The 20777-nt window shown below is 69.0% G+C and overlaps 2 protein-coding genes across 4 annotated transcripts; both read right to left on the bottom strand.

Annotated features, from left to right (window-relative positions):
• Positions 1–2060: 2060 nt before the first annotated feature.
• MAP1S (microtubule associated protein 1S) lies at positions 2061–15247 on the bottom strand. Its single transcript, XM_067313064.1, has 7 exons — positions 15067–15247; positions 11850–11951; positions 9305–9387; positions 9016–9156; positions 5014–8311; positions 4535–4752; positions 2061–4118 (listed from the first exon to the last, which is right to left on the bottom strand). The coding sequence occupies exons 1-7, from the start codon at positions 15245–15247 to the stop codon at positions 3963–3965; spliced, it is 4179 nt and encodes a 1392-aa protein (XP_067169165.1). The 3' UTR covers positions 2061–3962.
• A 1132-nt stretch (positions 15248–16379) lies between these two features.
• LOC106486651 (survival motor neuron protein 1-like) lies at positions 16380–19716 on the bottom strand. 3 transcript variants are annotated; one of them, XM_067312813.1, is made up of 7 exons: positions 19480–19716; positions 18118–18210; positions 17780–17983; positions 17566–17691; positions 17014–17139; positions 16827–16918; positions 16380–16645 (listed from the first exon to the last, which is right to left on the bottom strand). In XM_067312813.1, the coding sequence occupies exons 1-6, from the start codon at positions 19675–19677 to the stop codon at positions 16835–16837; spliced, it is 831 nt and encodes a 276-aa protein (XP_067168914.1). In that variant the 5' UTR covers positions 19678–19716; the 3' UTR covers positions 16380–16645; positions 16827–16834. The 3 variants fall into 3 exon arrangements, with proteins under 3 accessions (XP_067168914.1, XP_067168916.1, XP_067168915.1); XM_067312815.1 differs by lacking the exon at positions 19480–19716 and adding an exon at positions 18669–18742; XM_067312814.1 differs by lacking the exon at positions 19480–19716 and adding an exon at positions 18669–18737 and having other exon boundaries at positions 18118–18231.
• Positions 19717–20777: the final 1061 nt, after the last annotated feature.

Below are 20777 nucleotides of genomic sequence, written 5' to 3'. Positions count from 1 at the left end.
GCACCGCGGCGCTCCCGCTGCCTCCTCGCCACGCTAGCAGCAGCCCTGCCGGGCTCGTGGCAGGCGGCACGCTGCTGCAAGCCGTCAAAGACGCGGGGCAGGATACGACCCACGGGGATGGGACGTGGTTCGGAGGAAGCTGAGGAACGAGCAGGCGGAGGCAGCAGTAGGAGCCGGGTGCCTGGCTGTGGCCCCGTCTGGCTCCGAGCCCTGGGCCGGGCTCCAGCGCAGCACCAGGGTTCCCGCTCGCACCCGCTTCCCATGCCCCTTCCTGCAGTTCCTCTCTGGGATGTCACATGAGCTCTCCCACAGTGAATCAACCAGAAATACCCCCTCCAAAAAGCGGAACCAGCCCCTGAGACTGGGTAAACACACTGACCCCAGCCGGGAGCCCCCTTGCTGCCAGCTGGGAGCCCCCGGCAGAGCAGGGGCAGCCCAGGGACGCCGCGGCGCGCAAAGGGCTTCGGTTGCGCTTTCTTTTGTCCCGTCGACCTCTTTAAACACCTGCCAGTCCCCAGGGATGGGATCATTTTGCAGCACTGCGGGCGATGCCCATCCTCCGGCTGCGCCACGCCAGCAGAACCTGACTAGCTCTGCTCCAGGGGCGAGCGCGCCGCGTGGGGCCGCAGCCCCCGTCTGCGTGTGCATCCCTGCTTTGGTCCTGCTTTCCATCGGCCTTTGGACGGGGACCCGAATGGAAGCTCCACCGGCTGAACGTGGGTCTGGGCTGCCCAGCTGTGCACGCGCCGATCCTCCTTGCCGTGCATGCGCTGAGCATTGCCGTGCATGCGCTGAGCCTCCTCGCTGTGCATGCACCAAGCATTGCCGTGCACGCGCCGAGCCTCTTTGCTGTGCATGCACTGAGCTGTGCATGCACCGAGCTTCCTTGCCGTGCATGCACTGAGCTGTGCATGCACCGAGCTTCCTTGCCGTGCACGTGCCGAGCCTCTTTGCTGTGCATGCACTGAGCTGTGCACGTGCTGAGACCCCTCGCCGTGCATGTGCCAAGCATTGCCGTGCATGCGCTGAGCCTCCTCGCCATGCATGCGCCAAGCATTGCCGTGCACGCGCTGAGCCTCTTTGCTGTGCATGCACTGAGCTGTACATGCGCTGAGACCCCTCGCCATGCATGCGCCGAGCCTCCTCGCTGTGCATGCACTGAGCTGCCGAGCCGTCGCTCTTTGTTAGAGCTCGATGCACATCTAATGCCTCTCCCTGCTCTCCACGGCTGCTTTTGAGCATCGGTCTAGACGCAGCCGTGGTGCTCAGCGTTTCACCCACCAGCCCGTCTCAGCCAGGTGTGACGGGGCGAAGGGGAGCAGTGGGGTCTGGCAGCGGTGCAGGCAGCCCTCCCTGATGCCCCGCTGCAGCCCCGGCTGGGGCAGCGGTGCTCCGGGATGCGCAAGGCCAGGCCGGCCACTATCAGTGCGCCGCGCGCACCCTCCCACGTGGCCTTTGCTCTGCCGCTCTCGCAGACGCAGCCACAACCCCCCGAGCATCCCCCAGCACGGCGGCAGCTTGCAAATTCTGCAGTCATAGCTGGAGCAACCTCTGCCTTCCCAGGGAGAGCTTTTGCCAGCCCTCCTTCAGCAGCAGTTTAACGTTCCCCTTTGGCTCATGTAGCCAGCAGCAAACCAGGGAACATCTCGCGTCCCTGGGGACGACAGCCACATCGAACTGGTCCATCCAAGCCAAACCGCGGGACTCTGGGAGCTGGGGCTGCGGGAGGAAGCAGCAGCGAGGGGGGCCCAGGGGCTCGGCTCACCCCGGCAGGGTCCCCTCCCCGCGGCTGCGTCCCAGGGACCGCACGTGCCACGGGGGGCCAGCCCCCTCCTCCGCGCGGGGCGCAGCCGCACAGCTCCGGCAGGGATGCAGGCAGTTGCCATGGAAACTCCTCATCCATCCTCAGCCGTGCAGTGCCGGCGCGGCTGGGCCCGCGTCTGGGGCCCGCTCAGCCCCGAACCAGAGCGGGCCCCGCTCCCATTCCCACGCCAGGGCCACCGGTGAGGGCCCGCAGCCCCCTCCTGCCTCCCCCGAACGCACGGAGGCAGACAGCGGCGTCGAGCTATTATCTCTTTAATGCTTGTTTTCAATACATCTGCCAAACCGTAACATCGTGTGCAACACGGGGGTGCGTGACGGTGCCCGTACATCTAGCAACGACAACCGCCGCGGCCCGGCGGCGCGAGCAGGACCGCGGCCCCAGGCGGGGGCTGCGGCTCCCGCCGCCCCTCCAACATTAAAAACAGCTTCCAGCTAAGAAAAATATATAAAGCACTAAAGGTGAAACATTGAACCCCCCCCCCCACTCCCCTAACACGTAGGACAATACAATCAAATGTAAAAAGGCCCCCGCGGCCGCGAGCCGGTCCCCAGGGCTGGGGGCCGAGGGGCCGCAGCCTCACAGTGGCAACCACAGATAAATAAGAACCTCCCGCAGGAACAGTTTTGGTTTGTTCAGTTTCTTGTGTTTTCTATTTTTTCCTCTTTTTTTTTTTCTTTTTTTTTTTTAAAAAGTCATTACAAAAAGAGCCAGCAAGGAGCCCCCTACAAAACCGGTTAGTGTTTGCCCTCGACCCGGGGGCCGGCGGGGACCGTGTTTCCCGGCTGGGGCCGCAGAGACGGCGAGCGGAGGCCGAGCGCGGCCCCTGCTCCCGCGGGAGGGACAAGGGAAGGGGATGAGCCCCAGCCCCGATCCCTGCTTGGCCCCGCTGCGCCCCCTGGTCCCAGCTCAACACACAAAACCCCTTAAAAATTGCACGTGACGGGTGGTTTCCCTTCCAGCTACTTGAGGGCTTCAGGGGCCGAGGGGAGGGAGAGCTGCTTTCCCCAGCCCAGCCTGCTGCCCCAGCTGGGGAGAAGAGCCGGCCTGGCCCCAAGCTGGCCGGGAGGGAAGAGCCATCAGTGCAGCAAGCTGGCAGGTCTCAGCTCAGTGGAGAGCAAAGCCTCCAGCTGCTGCACGTGAGGACAAGAGGACACGAGGGGTGGAGATGGAGAGGGAAGAGGGGACACGATTGCTCTTAGCAGGACCTGCGAGGGCTCCTGTCACCCCTCGTGACTCTTCCTTGCTCGCACCGGTGCCACAGACGGAGGAATCACGGACAGTGAGACAGACGGTGGCGTAGCGAAGCCCCTGCCCACCCCGCTCCCGGCCCCTTTCCCCGTGGCGGTTGGCGGTGAGGAGTGCCGAGGTGCCGGCCATGCATTCCGGAGCGGGATGGGAGAGGACAGGACAGGACGGGGGGACAAAGCGAGGTGCTGTAGTGCCGTGGAGCAGCCACCGCAGCCCGGCGACCGGGACCACGAGCCCCGCGTGCTGCCCCGCCGCCGCGGCCCCGGAGCCGGGAAAGCCGCGGGGTGGCTCCCCGGGCAGGCGGCCGAGGTCATCCTGGATCCCCCGGGAAGGAGGCTCGGCTCCCCCCTTCCCGGGAGGGCAGTAGTGGCTGATCTGGGTCGGGGGGGGGTAGGAACAGCAAACAACAAAAAGTTACCCTGTAAGTCGAGCACGGCTCAGGCTTGCTGCCCGCCGGGAAACGGCTCAGCACCGCAGCTGGATGCGGGAGGGGGTGGCTCCTGCCCCCCAAAGGCAGGGTCACCCCGGCCCCCCACCCCAGGCCAGGGCCGCGGCGGTGCAGAGCGAGGAGTGCGTGGCTCCGGCGTGGGCATGCGCTAACCACGCGGGGCGTGACGGTGCGGCACGCGTGGGTGCCGTGGGCCCCGCGGGGCCCCCCGAGCCCGTGCCAGTCCAGAGGGAGGGGACGACCCCACCTCCTTCCTCCCCAGCAGACCCTTCCCCTCCCTCCCCTCCGAGGCTCAGCGGCCGGCACAGCCCCGAGCCACTGGGAGGGAGGGAGGGAAGGAGGGAGGGAAGGGGGGGGCATGCGGAGGAGGAGGAAGGTGGGGATGAAGCCCACACCGCCTCCTCCCCCCAGCTGGGGAGGGTCGCGCTGCCACAGCCCTCCTCAGAACTCCACCTTGCAGGCGGGGAAGGTCTCATCCTGCATGGCCACCGTGCTGTTGCTGCCCAGCACCGTGATGCCCAGCTCCTGCTGCCGATCGTGGGTCTCCTGGTACCACTCGTGCATCACCAGCGAGTCGAAGGTGGGGATCAGGGTCACCTGTGGAGACACCGACGGCACCGGCTCACCGCCCCAGTCCAGTGGGACCCCTCACCCTGGCCATGGGACTCCCCAGCACCAGGGCCCAGAGCTGAATCATTTCATGGCCACAGCTAATGGACTTGTTTCACTCGGAAAAGAGCTGGAAACGCTCCAGTGAAGTCTCAGGGCATCTGCTCTCCATCTCCTCCCCTTATTTTCTCCACAGCCATCCTACTGCTCCACGAGGGAAACTGAGGCACAGAGCAGCCTGCTGGGGGCCAGCCCCAGGCTCGCGCTCTGCAGCGGCACAGGGGCTGTGCCCACAAGGACCCCCAGGTTGAGCATCAGAGCCTGGGAGGGCTCTGGGGCAGGTCCCGCTGGGCAGGGGTGTCTCAGAGCCACATCCCCCCCCCCCAGGTCCCCTCCGGGCTCACCTGGATGTCGGTGCCCCACTGGTGCTTGCCGGCGAGCAGGGCGTCCAGGATGGTCCGCATGACGCCCTCCTTGAGGTGGTCATCGCCGCTCACCACGTAGCAGAGGGAGCGCACGCGCCGGAAGAACTCCTCGTCCACCGTGCGGGCGCTCCACGAGCCGGGCAGGTAGGCCAGGTCCACGTAGACGGGGGGGCCTGGGGGGGCCGCAGCCCGCGAGCCTGCGAGGACGGGGACACGGCGCTGTGGGCCGCGAGGGGCAGCACCGACACAGGCGGCCCCCTGCCACCCTTTTCCCCAGGGCATCATACGCACCCCACCCCAAACCCTCAGACTGCATCGCCCCAGCAGCGGCTCCAAGCTGCTCCGGTATGGGAAAACCAGAGCCGTCCCGGAGCCACGAAGCCCTGCTCCGGCACCGACACAAACCCAGGAGCATCCGCACCCCCTAGCCCCCTCCCTGCGGGGACCCCAGGCCTTACCTGCCGGAGACGCCCTGCCGGCTCCCGCCAGCGGCCTGGCTCCAGCGCCGCGAGTGGTCCCAGGGGTGCGGAAGTCCCCAGCTGCCCCACCGTAGGGGCCTTTCTTGTCCCCAGGGGGCAGCTTGGCCTTGTCCCCGGTGTCACGGGCCGAGCTCACGGGGCCCCTGGCCTTGGAGCCCAGGGTGGAGTGCTTGGGGGGTTCAGCTTTCGGGGCCGCGGGTGCCGAGCCCACGCGGGATGGGGTCCTCTTCACCTTGCCAGGGAGCTCCTTCTTCCCCGAGCGGGTCTGGTCGGCCGGCAGGGCCTCGGGATCCACCATGCAGATGCCGGGCTGGGCAGGGATGGGGCAGGGGTCCTTCATGGGGGCCGGGAGTGGGTCGCGGGCCCTCGCGAGGCCCCGGGCAGGGTGCTCCAAGTCCTCATCCGACTCCAGCCCGTCGGCCAGGATGGAGGGGCAGTCCTCGGTGGCCGGAGGGACGTCAGAGTCGGAGAGGGTGGGCAGCGACTCGCTCACGGAGGTGGGGGGCGTCTCTCCCCCCAGCTTGCGGGCCTGGCTCCGGCGCTGCGCCAGGGGCTGCGCCATCTCCTGCGACAGGTCGCTGTCCGACAAGTCCCGGGGGCTGATGTTGGCGGAGGGCGACCGCTCCGACTTGGGGTGCTCGAACTCGCAGGGCGACACCAGGCACAGGTCCACGTCGTGGGGCGAGTCGGAGCGGCGCCCGTGGCGCGGCAGCCCGTCCCCGTCCGCCCGCTGCGGGTGGTGGCAGGGCCGCAAGGGCAGCGACATCCCGCCCTTGGCGGCAGCAGTGGGGTCCGGCTCCGGGGTCAGGCTGATCCCGCGGGGCCGGTTCCCCCCCTCTTCCTGGGGGGACTCGCTCACGGGGGGCAGCACCTGCTCAAAGGAGACGGAGAGCGACTCGTCCACCTCGGTGGAGTGCGGGGACCCCACCTCGGCCGGCAGCGAGGGGGTGGTGATGGTGGGGGACACATCGGGGACGTCGTCCTTGAAGGGGCTCAGGGAGAGGCAGCCCGTCTGCTTCTCCTGCGAGGAGCCGGAGCTGTCGTGCGAGGCCTTGGCCGCAGCCGGCGGCCAGGAGTTGGGCTGCTTGTTGGCGTTGGTGCCGGCACCCGGCTCCTCTCCTGCCTCATCCACTGGGGACTGGTGGAAGGGAGTGTGTCCGGCACTGGCAGGACCCGAGCTGGCTGGAGACATCATCTCCAGGGTCTTCTCTTCAGAGCTGCCGCAAGGGTCCTCGCCGCCCTCTGCGCAGTGGTTGAGCAGCCCGGTGGGCGTCAAGTCAAAGTTGACGCTGCGGTCGCTCTTGGGGGTCTTGGCCAGGGGCGACGGGGGGCCGATGGCTTTGAAAGGGCTGCTCTCGAGGTAGCGGAAGCGCTGGGGGCTGTCGGGGTCCTCCAGGCCATTCTCCATGCAGCCCAAGTCCGCGGCCCCCGGCCCGGCGCGCACCCTGGCTTCCCCGTTCTCCAGCGGGGACGGCTCCAGCTCACTCTCTGCAGTAGTGATGCCTTCATCTGTCGACTCCTCCTTCCTCCTCCCCTCCGCTCCCGGTGACGCTGCCCCCCGGCCCTGCTCGGCCTCTGGCAGCATGTCCTCAGGGGAGGAGGACTTGGAGACATCCGATGCCCCTGGCTCCTTCTTGCCACCCGTCTCCTTGGGCGCTTTGGCCTTGGGCTTCTCCGGCTCCTTCTTGAGGGTGGATTTCTTGATGCTCCCAGCCTTGGCCAAGGGTTTGCGGGTGTCCGGGCCTGGCGTTTTCCGGGCTGGGGGTTTTGCAGCAGTCTTGCCCTCCGCCTTGCTGTCCTTCACATCCTTTCGCAGCGTCTCAGCCTTCACTTCCTTCTTCACTGTCTTCACCTCCTTCCTGGCTTCACCCTTCACCTCAGTCCCATCTTCCTTTTTCACTGGCTTCTTCTCCTCTTTTCGAGGAACAGGCTCCTTCTTGGGCACTGTTTTCTCCTTACTCACCTTCGGTTTCGTGTCCACTTTGAGCTTTTCCATCGAGGAGTCCAGCTTGGCTCGAGCATCCTTGGCTCTTTCCTCCTCTGACCCTGTTCTAGTTGTCTCTCCCAGTGATCTCGGTTTCTCCTTGGTCCCTGACTTCACTTCCTTCCTTTCCATCTTCAGAGCTTTCTCCTTCGGCACTGGTGTCCCAGTGTCCACCAGACTCAGCTTAGAAGCGGACTTCAAGCTCTCCTTGCTCTCTGCCCTCCTCTGCTTGAGCTGCTTCTCCGGCTGGGGTGCAGACAGCCCCTTCAAGTCATTCTTGGTGACCACGGGGTGCTTGAGGAACTCCAGGTGCTTCACCTTCTCCAGCCCCTCCAGGATGCGGGCCTGTGGGGTGCAGCCAGGGAAGAGGACCCGGATGATCTTCTCGGAGGGGCTGACGGGGTGCCAGACGAGCAGGGCGCAGATGGAGGTCAGACACTGCAGGGGCAAGTCCTGCTCCTTGGGGTAACTATTGCCTGCCCAGTGCTGCATGAGGAACTCCAGCTCCTTGGTGCCCTTCACGGGGTTCAGGACGTACATGTCCAACCGGCCGACCCCCATCTTCTGGAAGAGGACAGTGGGCTCCACACGGGGGCTGCTGTCCCGGGCCAGCGGGTTGGGGCGGATGCCCAGCTTGTCCAGGTAGTGCAGGGTCAGGGCAGCCTCATCACAGCTCTTCAGCACCTGGGAGTTGCCCTCAATGTCCTTCAGCTTCTCGGAGGCGTTGAGAAACACGACGCCCAGCTCTGGAGAGATGAGGTTCTTCGCCCAGTCCCCGTTGCCCTGCGAGCCCTGGGACAGGTCCTCCTCCAGCTCTGCCAGCTTCCTCTGCAGCAGGCTGTTGACACCAGGCAAGCTGTCGGTCCCTGCGTGCGTCACCAGGATGGAGTCGATGCGGTCCAGGTGCCGGACCAGCTTCCAGAAGGATGACTTGGGGTTGGAGCCCCCATTCACCAGCACATTGAAGCCATTGACAGCAAAGAAGGCCGAGTCCCCTCTCCCGCCCGGGAAGATATAGCAGCAGGGCTTGGAGAGCTTGAGGAAGCCAACCATGGTGGGAGGCTCAAGGAGGTCAAAGGGGGACTGGGGCTCCAGGGACTCCGAGAGGTACTCCACAAACTCCTCCAGCCCCTCCATCTCCGGCAGGATGCAGCCCGGGTTGTACCGCAGCTCGATGAAATCCTGGAGGTTGTGATGGTCCAGACCCGAGTCCTTCCACTCTCCAAAGTCAGGGCAGCTGATGGTCAGCCTAGCCTTGGCAGAAGGGTCTGCAGAGCTCAGCATCTCTCCCACCTGTGGGGGCACAGGGACGGTCAGAGTTCAGGCCCTGGTCACCTCATCGTGCATGGGGCACGCAGGCGAGGCAGCACCTTGGGCTCCCACGTGAGATGGGGCAGCCCATGGGGAACCTCAGCCCTTCCTCCCTTAGCAAGCGCAGGGTGTGCCTTCCCCAGGGGACCTGGGGGCTCCCACGAGCCCGTCCCCTGCCCACCGCTCGGTGCTGGCTGCAGGCGCGATGCCCACAGGGTGCCGGTGCCCCGACTCGCATCCAGCCCCGGCAGGGGCTCAGGGGCTGCCGTCTCCCAGCTCCGGCTCCCTCCCAGCCCCGCGCTGCAGAGGGAGGAACGTGCCTGCCGCGAGAGGCAGCGTGTCTGCCTGCGGAGCAGACGGCAGAGGGCTCGGCAAGCCTCCCGCCTCGCTCCGCCGCCGTGCCCAGCTCCCTGCGGAGACGCTGCAGGACGTGAGCAGACAGTCGCTCCGCTAGCGCAGACAGCGCCAGACTGCAGCCCCCCCCCGCCCTGCCACGTCCCCCTGCACGTCAACAGCCGAGCTCGGGGACTGCGCACCCAGGCCAGCCCCAGCCAAACCCAGCCTGGGGGAGCAGGGGGAGACCAGGCAGCTCCTCCCCGGGGCCACAGATCCCGTTCCCCAGCCAAGCCCTCCTTCCTGGCTGCAGGAGAACAGGGAAGCAGGGCCCTGATGGCCCAGCACCGCACCTCCTTGTCTGTGAAGATCTGGATGAAGTCCCGCAGCGAGAAGCAGCCCGTCTGCAGCATCAGCTCCCCCGTCTCCTCCACGCAGGGCCCCGCGAACACCAGCAGCTTGTGCTGGGACACGTCCGTGATGAGGTTCCGCAGCTGAGGACAGGAGGGGACAGAGGTGAGGACGTTGCGTCCCCACCTGGACCCTGTCCCGCAGCATTCCCCCACGAGCTGCTGTCCCCGTGGAAGGGGACACAGCCCCGTCCCACGGCCCCATCCCACGCCCCAGGCCCCCGCTGCTCACCTCATCGCACAGGGACTTGTCCGAAGGGTTGAGCAGCACCAGGGTCTCCAGCACATCTCCCCGATGGTGGAGGGTCCGCTGACCTGCGGGGAATGAGGGCTGACACCTGGCCCAGCACCACCTTCCCCAAAACGCTGGGGACCCCAGGGGGAAAACCTTGGGGTTTGGGCACTCCATGGCCAGCTCAGGCTTCCCCCACATGGAGATGAGGGGCTGGACCCAGCACGTGGCCAAGGCGGCGGTGGGGACAGAGCCTGCCCACTTCTACTGCGCAAGAGGGACAGCCACCAACCCGCTCCTGGCCACCAGCCGGACACTGCGGAGGCCAGCGGATCTGCTGAGCTGAAGGACACGTTTCCTTGCATCCTTCCTGCCGCAGGGAGGGGAGGAAGAAGGGGCCGGCCACGCTGGGGCCATCCCCGCCTCTCCTCGGTGAGCGGGGCTGCATAGCCGGCGTGTCACCTGCCCACCCAGGAGCCACGGCCCCTTCTTCTCCGCACGGCACGAGCCCTGCGTGCCCACCGCAGCGGCAGCACCGCATCTGCCCAGCCCAGGCGGGCAGGCACCCGCCAGCCCCGCTGCCCAGGGAGCGGGGAGGAACCCAGGTGTCCCAGCTCCAGCCAGGCCCTTGTCCCGTCCCCTGGCCCCAAACAGGAAGCCTGGAGAGCACACGGAGACCTCACCGCCTGCGGCAGTGTCCTGCCCTGAGGTGACCCTCTGCCTGCTCAGGAAGGACAAGGGGACGTGGCGAGGAAGACGTCTTCCGGAGCGGCACGGCTTCGGAGGAGGAGGTGGAAGCAGCAACTCCAGCAGGCCACGGGCAATGGCCTGCTCGCCGGCTTCTTGGCTACGTTTCCTCGGGAAATCGCAGCCCTCCGCACAGCCAGACCCCAAAGAGCACCGTGCTCCCAGGGCCAGAGCCGGCGCTGATGTCCCGTCTCGGGCTGGGCAAGGCTTCCTGGAGCACACCAGCTCCGGAGGGGAACGGTCTGGCCCCACAGCAGGCAAAGGAAGTGGTTTTGCCACAGGCAGGAGAACACGGGGATCACGGGGCTCAGTCCCACTGCCGCCAGCCTGGCTGGCCGCAGCCCAGACAGGGCCCAAGGGCTCGGGCAGCCGGGTCACGCTTTAGCTGAGCGCCGGCACGGCAGGATAGCCGGCCCTTCCGCTGCGGCAGCATCTCCCCTGCCTCCCACGAGGGATGGCGACAGGTTTGGGATCCAGCACGCGAAGGAGCAGGAGACCAAGGTGGCTCCCACTGCAGAACCCCATGTCTCCTTGGGTGCCCCCCAACCAAACCACCCTCCTCCCAAAGAGGAGAGGCTCTGCCGGAGCTGGGAGCTCGTCTGACCACGTTTCCCAGCTCAAGAGCCGGCGTGTGCAGCGGGATCGGCAGGGAGCAGGGGGGGCTCCTGCGGTGGGGCTGCCCCAGAGCGCGAGGAAGAAGCTGGTCCCTCCGACTGCTCCCCGCTGCCGTGGGGCGCCAGGACAGGCACCCAGCAGGACCACGGGTACCGCATCCCCTGCGGCCGGGCCAGCATCGGGGCAGCTCCTGCTTGGCGAAAGCAAGCGCCTCCACAAGGCACTAACGCACAGATCCCAGGCAGAGCCGATGAGCGGGGAGCCCTGGAAGCTGCTGCTCCCCCCACCAGAGCCTTGGAGAGGGGCCGAGCCCGGGAAGGGCCCTGCAACTTGGCTCGGGCCCCCGCTGAGCCGGCCGGGGCCTCCGTCGCCCCCCCGCACCAGCCACCGGCTGCAGCAGCTGCTCGGCACAAAGCAGAGCCTGTTCCCGGGGGCGGCGGGGACGGTGCCCACCCGGGGACGGGCTGCGGGGGCTGCCCACACCTCCTACCCCTCAGCCACCCCCGCGGCATCCCGGCAAAGCCGGTTCCCACGCCGCGCTGGAACAAGCCGGCCTTTCTCCGCGACGCGCCCGGAGCCACTCCGACCCACGAGACGAGGGTGGGAGCAGCCAGCCCCGGAGACACTGTTTCATCCCCAGGGCAGACCTTGACGCCCTTCCCAGGCTGCGTCAGCCCCGGCCTGCCTTGGGGGACACCCCAGCCCCCCGCACGGGTGAGAGCCAGCCCGGCTCGGAGGAGCGGCGAGGGATGCAGGCAGCCGGGCCAGGCACGAGCCGCTCCCCCAGCCCGGACCTGCCCCGAGGGCCGGGGCAGCGTCAGGGAGGGAGCACACAACCAGCTCAGCACAAAAGCCGTTTTATAGACACGGCTAAATGTTTGCCCAGCTCAGCAAACAGCAGCCAGTGAGGGCAAGGCCCCGGCTTGCGGCAGCGCTGCGTTCGCCTCGCTCGTACCCCGTCCCCTCCGGAGACGCATGAATTAAACACAGCCGTCGGGTCAGGCGAGGACCCTGCAGACGTGCGCTCCAGCCCACGCTCGCTCTGCGACAGAGAAGGTGCCAGCCCGAGCGTCCTTGGCGAGCCGGGTGCAGCTGGGGCTGCGGGGCGCCGTCTCCAGCGGGCTCCAAAGGCTCAGCCCCCAGCCGGGGAGAGGCAGGGGTCCCCCCCCGCTCCCGGACTCACCTTTCACGATGCTGGAGAAGGTGGCCGAGTGGCGGGACACGAAGAGCTTTAGCTGTTCATCCAGGTTGCAAGCTGTGAGGTCGATGTCCCAGGAGCGGATGCCTGCGAGACAGGGCAGGAAGGATCAGCGCCGGGGCAGGCGGGAGGCGCGAGGCACCCACCCCTGGCCGAGGGCTCCCGATGCCCGGCCGCCCTCCAGCACCCCGAGCCACCGCTGCACCCCAGGACACGTTAGCACCCATCGTCCCCAGCACCAGGGCGCAGCCGGCGCCCAATCTCAGCAAAGCCACAAGCGACAGCGAGCACCCAGCCCTAGCGCTGACCACACGAATGCCGGGGGGCACCGTGCCCCGTGCCGGCGGCCCCCTCCCCGTGCCGCAGCATGCTCGGGGGCCAGGCCTGCCTCACGTCACCACCTCCCGAATCCCTGGCATGGCACCGGCTTTCATAAGACCCAGGCAACCCGGCCAAGCCGGGGATGCCGAGCAGCCGCTGTGGCTCCTGCGGTCAGCGCCGCGCTGCCCACCCAGCTGCGGCGGGGACGGTCCCCACCACGTCTGCCCTCGCCCCCCTCCTGCCTCGCCCTGAGCCTGGGGGACAAGAGATGGGGCTGCATCGGCCCAGTGCCCCCGGCCAGCGCGGGGCTTTTCGTGGGAGGGAGCAGAGCTGCTCCGACCTCCCCTGCGGCTGCAGGACAGGCCCCAGCCCCCTCCCCGGCCCGGGGCCTCCTGCTCCTTGCGGACCCGCGGCGCAGGCCGGAGCGGATGGGTCCCCAGGCGCCCCGCGCGCCGCTTTCCAGGATGTGAGTCAGTTCGTGGCCTCCCGTCAACGCCGGCAGCCCTCGGCCTTCCCCGGGGTGCTGCTCCCGGCCCAGGCGAGCGCCGGCCACGCTCGCACCACGCGGCAGCAGGATCCCGGCCAGCGCCGGGGAGACCCAGCACCGACCCCGCGCTCAGCAGATTTCCAGACTCCTCGCTGCCGTCCAAATCCTAACAGGATGCAGCGAGGCGGGGAGACGGGGGCCGCGCTGTGACCCCCGGCACCAGGCTGACACCGCCTCCCCAGGGGCTCCCGGAGACGTAGCCCGCTGCCAAGCCAGACCCCAGCAGGAACACCCGCAGCAACGCTGCAAACGCCAGATAAACACCCGAGAGCGTGCCCAGCGCCGAAATCCAGGAGCGGCTGGAGAGATCGCAGGAGCGGCGATCCCGCGGCTCCCGGCGCGGTTAGGCAAAGCCCGCGGGACACCCAGCGCATCCTCAGGCAGCTCCCAGACACGCGGATGCGTCGCCAACCCATTGTGTGCAGCCGAGTAATATCCGCCCCGGCGCGGGGCCGGCCTGCCCGAGCCTGCGAGCGCCGGCACGCGGAGACCCTCGGCACGGCGCCGCCAGCCCAGCCCTCGCCGGGGAGGCAGAGCGGCGCCCGGCGCTCGCCGGCGCAGGTGCGGGCCGGCTCCCCCGAGGCGTGCACCTTGCACGGTGACTCACGGCCGTACGGGCTCTGCCAGCAAAACACCGGCCCCTGCGGCTACGGCAGCACCTTGCCGTCTTTGAAGAGGTGCCAGGGAAATTATGGGAATTAGCTGCGCCGGAGGACTCGGAGCGCCGCACGAGCCTCCGCACGCCTCCGGCTCCCGTCAGGCACCGAACGCCCGGCGTGGGTTCGCTCCTCCTTCATGCGGGCATCTCTCCCTGCACCCAGAGCGGGGGCCTGGAAACCCCTCGCCACCTCGGGACAACGCGCCAGCTGCAAACGCTCGGGGATCCCGGCCCCAAGACACCAGCAACCCCCTCGGGCTCTGCCATAGGGCAGCGCACGGGGATTCGCCGGGAGCTCGGCTGCCGGCACGTCGGCCCAGTGAGCGCCCGCAGCCCCTCCCGCCCTCCCTTCCTCCCCAGCCTGCCGAGCCGTTAACGGTCCCACAAACCGACGGGATGGCGTAAGAGACGCCAGGGCATCGGCGCTAGGGGGGCGACGCAGAGTTGCGCGCGCTTTGCGCAAGGCGCTGGGCGAACGTTGGGGCTCCGGCCGGTGCGGCCAAGGCCAGGCGTTTTTCCAGACTGTTTCCCGAGCGGCGTTGCCTCCTCCCAGGCTTTGGGCCTTCCCGGGGCGGGCGAGGTTCGGCCTCGCCCTCGCGGGGTGCTGGAGACACCAGTGGTCCCAGGGACCCCACAGCCCTGCCCCGGGACAGGCTTCCCCACGGTTTAGGGGGAAACTCCCAGCTCCAGCCAGGAATCGAGGACGGCTGCAGCGGGGGCAGGAGGGGCACCACACGGCACAGCCCCCGCAGTGAGCCGAGCATCCCCCCCGCTGAAAACCAGTGCACACCAGCACAAACCAGCACAGCACCCCAGTCCCTGCAGCTGCACCGGGGCAGACGCCGGGCGTCGATGAGGGGAGGGAGCAGCTCCCACGGGTCCCCGGCCCGGGAGCCTGGGCGACAGATCCCAGGGGTCTGGGGCAGGGGAGGGGGCAGACCCTGGGGATCCACGGCAGATCCTGAGGGTCCAGGGGGGCAGGTCCCAGGTATCCAGGGCAGGAGAGGGGGAAGATCCAGGGGATCCCAGCAGGCAGGTCCCAGGGATCTAGTGGGGCAGATCCCAAGGGTCCCAGTAGGCCAATCCCAGCGATCCAGGGCAGGAGAGGGGGCAGACCCCAGGCATCCAGGGCAGAAGAGGGGGCAGATCCCGGGCATCCAGGGGGGCAGGTCCTGGGGATCCAGGGGGGGCAGATCCTGGGGATCCAGGGCAAGAGAGGGGGCAGATCCCAAGAATCGCAGCAGGCCGATCCTGGGGATCCAGGGCAGGAGAGGGGGCAGATCCCGAGGACCCAGGGGGGCAGGTCTCGGGGATCCAGAGCAGGAGAGGGGGGCAGATCCCGAGGGTCGCAGCAGGCCGATCCCGGGGATCCGAGGCAGGAGAAAGGGGGCAGATCCCGAGGATCGCAGCAGGCCGATCCCGGGGATCCAGAGCAGGAGGGGGGGGCAGATCCCGAGGGTCGCAGCAGGTCGATCCCACGGATCCGGGGCAGATCCCGGGCCGCGTTGCCCGGGCGGGGGAAGGGGGCCGGTCCCGGGGGGCCGTGCGGGGACCAGCAGCGCCAGCCGTGCCCCGAGAGCCGCCGGGCAGCGGGGGCCCCCCCGGGGGCAGCGGGGCCGTTACCGGAGCCGCCCCCCCCCCTTCCGCCCCGGGGGCGGCGGCCGATCCGGGCTCACCTCGCTCCAGCTCGTGCAGCACGGAGGCCAGGAGGCCGGGGCGGTGGCAGCCGCCGCCCACGATGGCCAGCAGCGAGTAGCGGCGGGGCCCGGCGGGGCCGGGCGCGGGGCCGGGAGCCGCCGCCGCCGCCACCCGCCCCGCAGCCCCCGCGGCTCGCGCCGCCGCCGCCGCCGCCGCCATCTTCGGGCCCCCCGCAGCCACGACGTGCCGCCGGCCCCGCCCCGCCCCGCTTTTACGTCACCGCGGCGGAGCCCCGCCCGCTGATGTCACCGCGGGCCAATGGGCGGCGGCGGCGGGGAAAGGTGTGGGAGGGGGGAGAGGCGCCTGGCGGGGAGATGTTAAAGGGGCAAGGGCGGGGTGGGGCCGCGCCAGGGTGGGGCCCAGCGGTGCCGAGGGCTGCAGGGGTGGCGCTGGGCCATGCAGTGCCGTGCAGCGAAGGGGCGTGCAATGAAGTGCTAGGGGTGTGCAATGCAACGCTAGGGGTGTGCAGCGTAGTGCTGGGGGTGTGCAATACGGTGCAATGCTAGGGCTGTGCAATGCAGTGATGGGGGATGTGCAGTGTAACACAATGCTGGGGTGTGCAATGCAGAGCTGGAGGTGTGAAGCGTAGTGCAGTGCAATGCAATGCTGGAGTGTGCAATGCAGTGCTGGAGGTGTGAAACAGTGCTGGGGGTGTGCAATGTAGTGTTGGGGGTGTGCAATGCAGTGCTGGGACAGCATTCGGCTGTGCAGTGCAGGGAAGGGGCTGTGCAGCACGGTGCAGGACTGAGCAGGGTAGGGCCAGGCTGGGCTATGCAGTGCAGTGTAGTGCAGGGCAGTGCAAGGGCTGGGCCAGGCTGTGCGGTGCAGCACGGTGCTGGCCAGCGCAGCTCCGTCACATCCCCCAGCAATCCCAGGCCTCTGTGCCCAAACTGCACCTCAGCCCATCACTCTCCAACAGACCAGTCGTAAACGGGGGCTGTGAGGGCCAAGAGCAGGGCCTTGGGCTCCCTGGGCCACCCCTGGGCTCCCCGACCAACCCAGCAGCTTGTCCCCTCCTGGGGGTTCCTGGCAGGACTGCCTCCCACAAGCACTGTCCCCATTGCCCCAGCCCCCAGACACGTGGCAGGACAGCGCCAGCCCCTGCCCACCCCGGGCAGCACCCATGACCTGGGCCCAGCCAGGCAGCGTCCCCCTGGCAGTGTGGCCGTCCCCCTCTGCTCGCAGTGAGCTTGGCCGCCTGGGGCTCCAGAGACTCACGCAGATCTGGACACCAAGCTCTATTTGGGCCCCGGGCCGAGAGCGAGTGCTGGGCCATACTCCTTCCCCGGGGGTGCAGACAGCCCCGGCACGCAGCATCCCGCAAACCAGCTTTATTCCAAAATCCCCATGCGAGGGGAGCGTGGCCCGGGCAGCCCATGGGGCCATGGCACCTCCGAGGCTGGGCACCGATGCAGAGCCAGCCCGCGGCAGGGGGACGGCGGCTCCCTCTTCTCCCGGGGACCCGCTGCTGGGCCATCCAACTGCAAGGCAAGACCAGGAGTGCTGCTCTCTGCCCAAAACCTGCCCCTCCAGCAGGGCACAGGGACACGGATCCGGCTGCAAAAGGGGGAAGAGGCAGGGGTGAGCGGCAGGAAAGGGGTGCTGGGGCATCCCGGGCACCCGCTTCCCCCTGTGCCGGCAGTGCCGGAGCGGTGGCCCCGGCCCGGCTGTGGGACGTGCTGCGAGAGTGGGGTCCTGCCGGGGGGCTCCCGGCCCCGGCGCGTCCCCACGCACCCACCTGCCCGCCTAGCTGCGCGGCGACGATTTCTTCTGCCTGCAGCCTCGTCTCGGCAGCAGCGCGGCCGCCTCTGCCCGGCCCTCGCGGAGGCCCTGGGGGCGCAGAGCAGTGTGGGGGTCACGGGGGGGGATCACTCCTTCACCCCGGCCGTCCCATCCGCCCCACACACCCCCTAGCCCTGCCGTACCATGTAGAAGCCGGTGTGGTACCCACTCATGTACCAGGACATCAGCATCGCAGCCAAGGCTTCCACCTCCTCCTCCTCCTCCTGGAGCGCGCACAGCGGGGCTGGGGGCCACGGCGGAGGCACCAGCTACAACCACCACCAGGAGCCTCCGTTAGGGACAGTCCCACTGCCAGGGACCCTGCTGTGGGGTGCCAGCTCCCCCCATGCCGCCCAGCAGGCAATGGGGACCCCAAGCAGGGAAATAAGGAGTTCCTGGGGCCACCTGTCAGCATCGCTGGGCACCCATCCGTCTGTCCATCCATCCCTCCCCAACTCCACAGCCAGGGCTGCACGATGGGGTGACCCCAGGCTCGCTTGTCCCCATCCCCATGGATGGGCAGGACGGGGGCCAGCCATGTGCTGGCAGGGCAGGGAGAGCCCGGGCCACCGGCACCCGCTCCGGAGGGGGCACCCGCAGCCCTGGGTGCCCCCCACAGCGCAGGGCAGCTCCTGGCCGCATAGCGAGCCGGGGGGTGCAGGGTGCCCAAGCCTGGGGTGATGCCAGACACTCACCTCGGGGGGCCAGGGGGAGCAGGGCGCCCGCTCGCCCTTGCTGCTCTTCCTCCTCCTGCCCGGGGGCAGCTCCCATGACGGGGGGGCTCTCGGCCTCCGGGGCTCCCCGCGGGGACCCTCCTCCACCTTGCGGGGACACACGAGCGTCAGCACAGCCCTCTGCAGACCCCCTACCCTCCCCAAAGGTGCCCCGGTGCTCCGTGGCATCACTCACCCCCCGGGCCCCCGGGTTGCCCGTGGCGGCGGCAGCAGCGGCGCAGGGGGGCAGGAGATCCGCCAGCGCCTGCTCCTCCTCGTTCCCGTAGCCGTCGAACTCCACCAGGCAGGTGCCCGCCGCGACGTCCAGCGCCCGCACCGTGGCGGGGTACAGCAGCCCGTCGCCCGACCAGACGGCGCGGCAGGCGGCTCCCACCACCCACTGTGGGGAGAGGCCGGGGGGGGGGTCACGCTGGCTCTGGCATGAGCCCCCCCCCCAGCAGATCAGGGGTGTGGGGCAGCCTCTCCCCAAGCCAGCAGTGGGGACAGGGACAGGCCATCACCTTGCCCACTCACCTGGGAGCCTTCCTCCTCTTCCTCCTCCTCGCTGGGGGTCACGCTCGACGCAGGGGACTCGGGGTTCTGCTCCGACTCCTCATCCGGAGCATCCTGGGGGAGGTTGAGATGGGGCTGGGGGGGGGCAGAGCAGGGTCCTGGTCCGGTCCCCGTTCAACCAGACCCAGCACAGGTTTGCCCAGCCCCTGCCCGGTCCCAGTTCGGGTTCCCCCAGCCCCGGTACCCCTGGACCAGACTAGTCCGGACCCTCCCGCCCCAGCCTGGTCCCAGTTCGGGCTCCCCCAGCCCCAATACTTCTGGGCCAGGCTAGTCCGGACCATCCTGCCCCAGCCCGGTCCCAGTTCGGGTTCTCCCAGCCCCGGTACCCCTGGACCAGGCTAGTCCGGACCCTCCCGCCCCAGCCTGGTCCCAGTTCGGGCTCCCCCAGCCCCAATACTTCCGGGCCAGGCTAGTCCGGACCATCCTGCCCCAGCCCGGTCCCGGTTCGGGTTTCACCAGCCCCGGCGCGGCCCCGGTTCGGGTCCCCCCCAGCCCCGGGCGCAGCCGCCTACCCGCGGCCCCAGGACGCTCTCGGCCATGGCCCGGCGCGGGCGGCACTGAACCGGCGGCCGCACGTGGGTCCGCTCCGCCCCGCCCCGCAGCGTCGCGCTCCGCCCCCTCGCGCCGCGCCGCGCCCCCTGGGTAATGAAGTCTCCGCCCCGGCGGCGCACGCGGGGGCGGGGCGCGCCGCGACTACACTTCCCAGAAGGCAGTGCCCGCGCCACCAGCGAGTCGGGCGGGCAGAGCGCCGCAGCGGCTCCCTCGCCGCGCCCTCCGGTGGCAGGGGGTGCGCGACGCGCCGGGAGGAGCGCGGAGGGCCGCAGCCATCGGTGTACCGAGCTGTGTCGGTGCTCAGCGGCGGCGAGCCCCGGCCCTGCGCTCACAGCCGCGGCTGGGGCCGAGCTGCCACCGCAACTGCCGCGCACACGGAGCTGCGAAATACTGTGGAAACTTTGTGCATCCACTAGGGAATTGGGCAGAAATGTGACCTGCCTGTACACGACTGTATGGGACTCTGGTGAGCAGCAGCCCCCCTGCAGAATACCTGCTCTGGCGCAAGCGGTAGGGACCCCGGTCAGGGCGCATGGCTGGACAAAGCCTGGTCCCATGTTGCCTGCAGCCCCCCTCATGGGGGCAATCCAGGGCCCAGTGACCGCCACTGCGTGAGGAGGGGCCCCCAAAATGCAGGATGTGAGGGATCTGGGGGCACAACCCCCAGGGCCACTCCCAAAGTCTGACCGAAACATGGACCCCAAATTCATCCCCTTTAACGAGCTGGTGACGGGGACTCCCCGTCGCTGCCAGCCAGTCGTAAATATTTACCTGGAGGCAATTAACAGGCGCCGTAACCCAGCGCCAGGCGCGAGCACCCAGGCTGCATGCTGCCGGCACGGGCACCCTTCGTGCAGCTGCAGCTGGAAACCCCCAAACCCGGGAGACGCGGGTGGCCGATGCCCACAGCCAGGGGCTCCCCGGCACCCGCAGCCAGGACCTGCCCATCGGCGGGGAACGGACCCCCATCGAGGAGATGCGCCTGCAAGAACAAAGATCTGCCCCAAACGCCCCGATGCGGAGCAGGGCGCGCAGCCCGGCTGGAGGGGCCTGGGGCACAGCCCGGGAGCTGCGGGGGGACGCAGGGGTAGGGGGCCACGTGCAGGGTCCCTGTGGGGATGGAGGATATGGGGACAGGGACCCCGTGGCGGGTCCCTGCAGGGACAGGGGATGCAGGGTCGGGATGGAGCGATGCCGAGCCCAGGCCAGGACCGTTGCCCACAGCCTGCCGCGGGGCTCACTGGCACCCCGGGACCCGTGCCGAGAGGGGACCCCCCCTCGCCTGCTTCCCTCGGGGCGGCACGTGCCCATGCCAGGGATGCAGGGGACCCCGAGGGGGGGGGATGCTGCGGGGCTCAGGGACCCGTGCACGGCGTGGGGCCCGGCACAGCCCGGCCGTGGAGGGCAAAGTCCCCCGCTCGCACATCCTTCACGTGGCCGCTCGCGCCGCTGCCGTGTGTGGGGCCGCGTCACCGCTGCCTGGCGCCCGGGCGGCTGCAGCAGCACGTGGACACCTCCTGCCCCTGCACCAGCTGCCAAGGGGAAACTGAGGCACGGGGGGGGGGGCCGAGCCACAGGGGCATCCCCGTCTCCCAAACCTCCCGGCCTTGACGGGGATGCGCACCATTCCCGGATCCTGCCAGCTCCCGTGACACCATCAGCGGGGCCTTGGCAGCACAAATCCTGCCCGGCTGCAGCGGGGCAGCGTGTGGCTGCGGCGCTGGCCTGGCAGCGAGCCCGCTCCGGCCCAGGCGTGCACGGAGCCAGCCTGGCCACGGGGAGCGAGACCAGGAAGCCTGGGCAGGGAAACAACCCGGAACGTGAAACCAGAGCATGAAACCAGAGTGTGAAACCAGAGCGCCCGGAGCGAGCCGGCCTGCCCGCACAGAGCTGAGCCCGACGTGCAAGCGTGTGCGTGCGAGCGTGCAACGAGGCTCGGGAACGGCACGGGCCTGTGAGGCAGCACACGTGCACAAGGAGGTCACCAGCACGCTGGTGTGAGTGAGAACACGCGTGCAAACCCACGTGGCACCAGCACGGGTGGGCAGCACGGGTGGGCAAGCCGGCAT

Source organism: Apteryx mantelli, chromosome 30 (genome assembly GCF_036417845.1).
Source record: "Apteryx mantelli isolate bAptMan1 chromosome 30, bAptMan1.hap1, whole genome shotgun sequence".
In the NCBI taxonomy this organism is placed as follows: Eukaryota; Metazoa; Chordata; class Aves; order Apterygiformes; family Apterygidae; genus Apteryx; species Apteryx mantelli.
The sequence above is the reverse complement of the archived record's forward strand: the minus strand, read 5'-3'. Positions and strand labels throughout refer to the sequence as shown.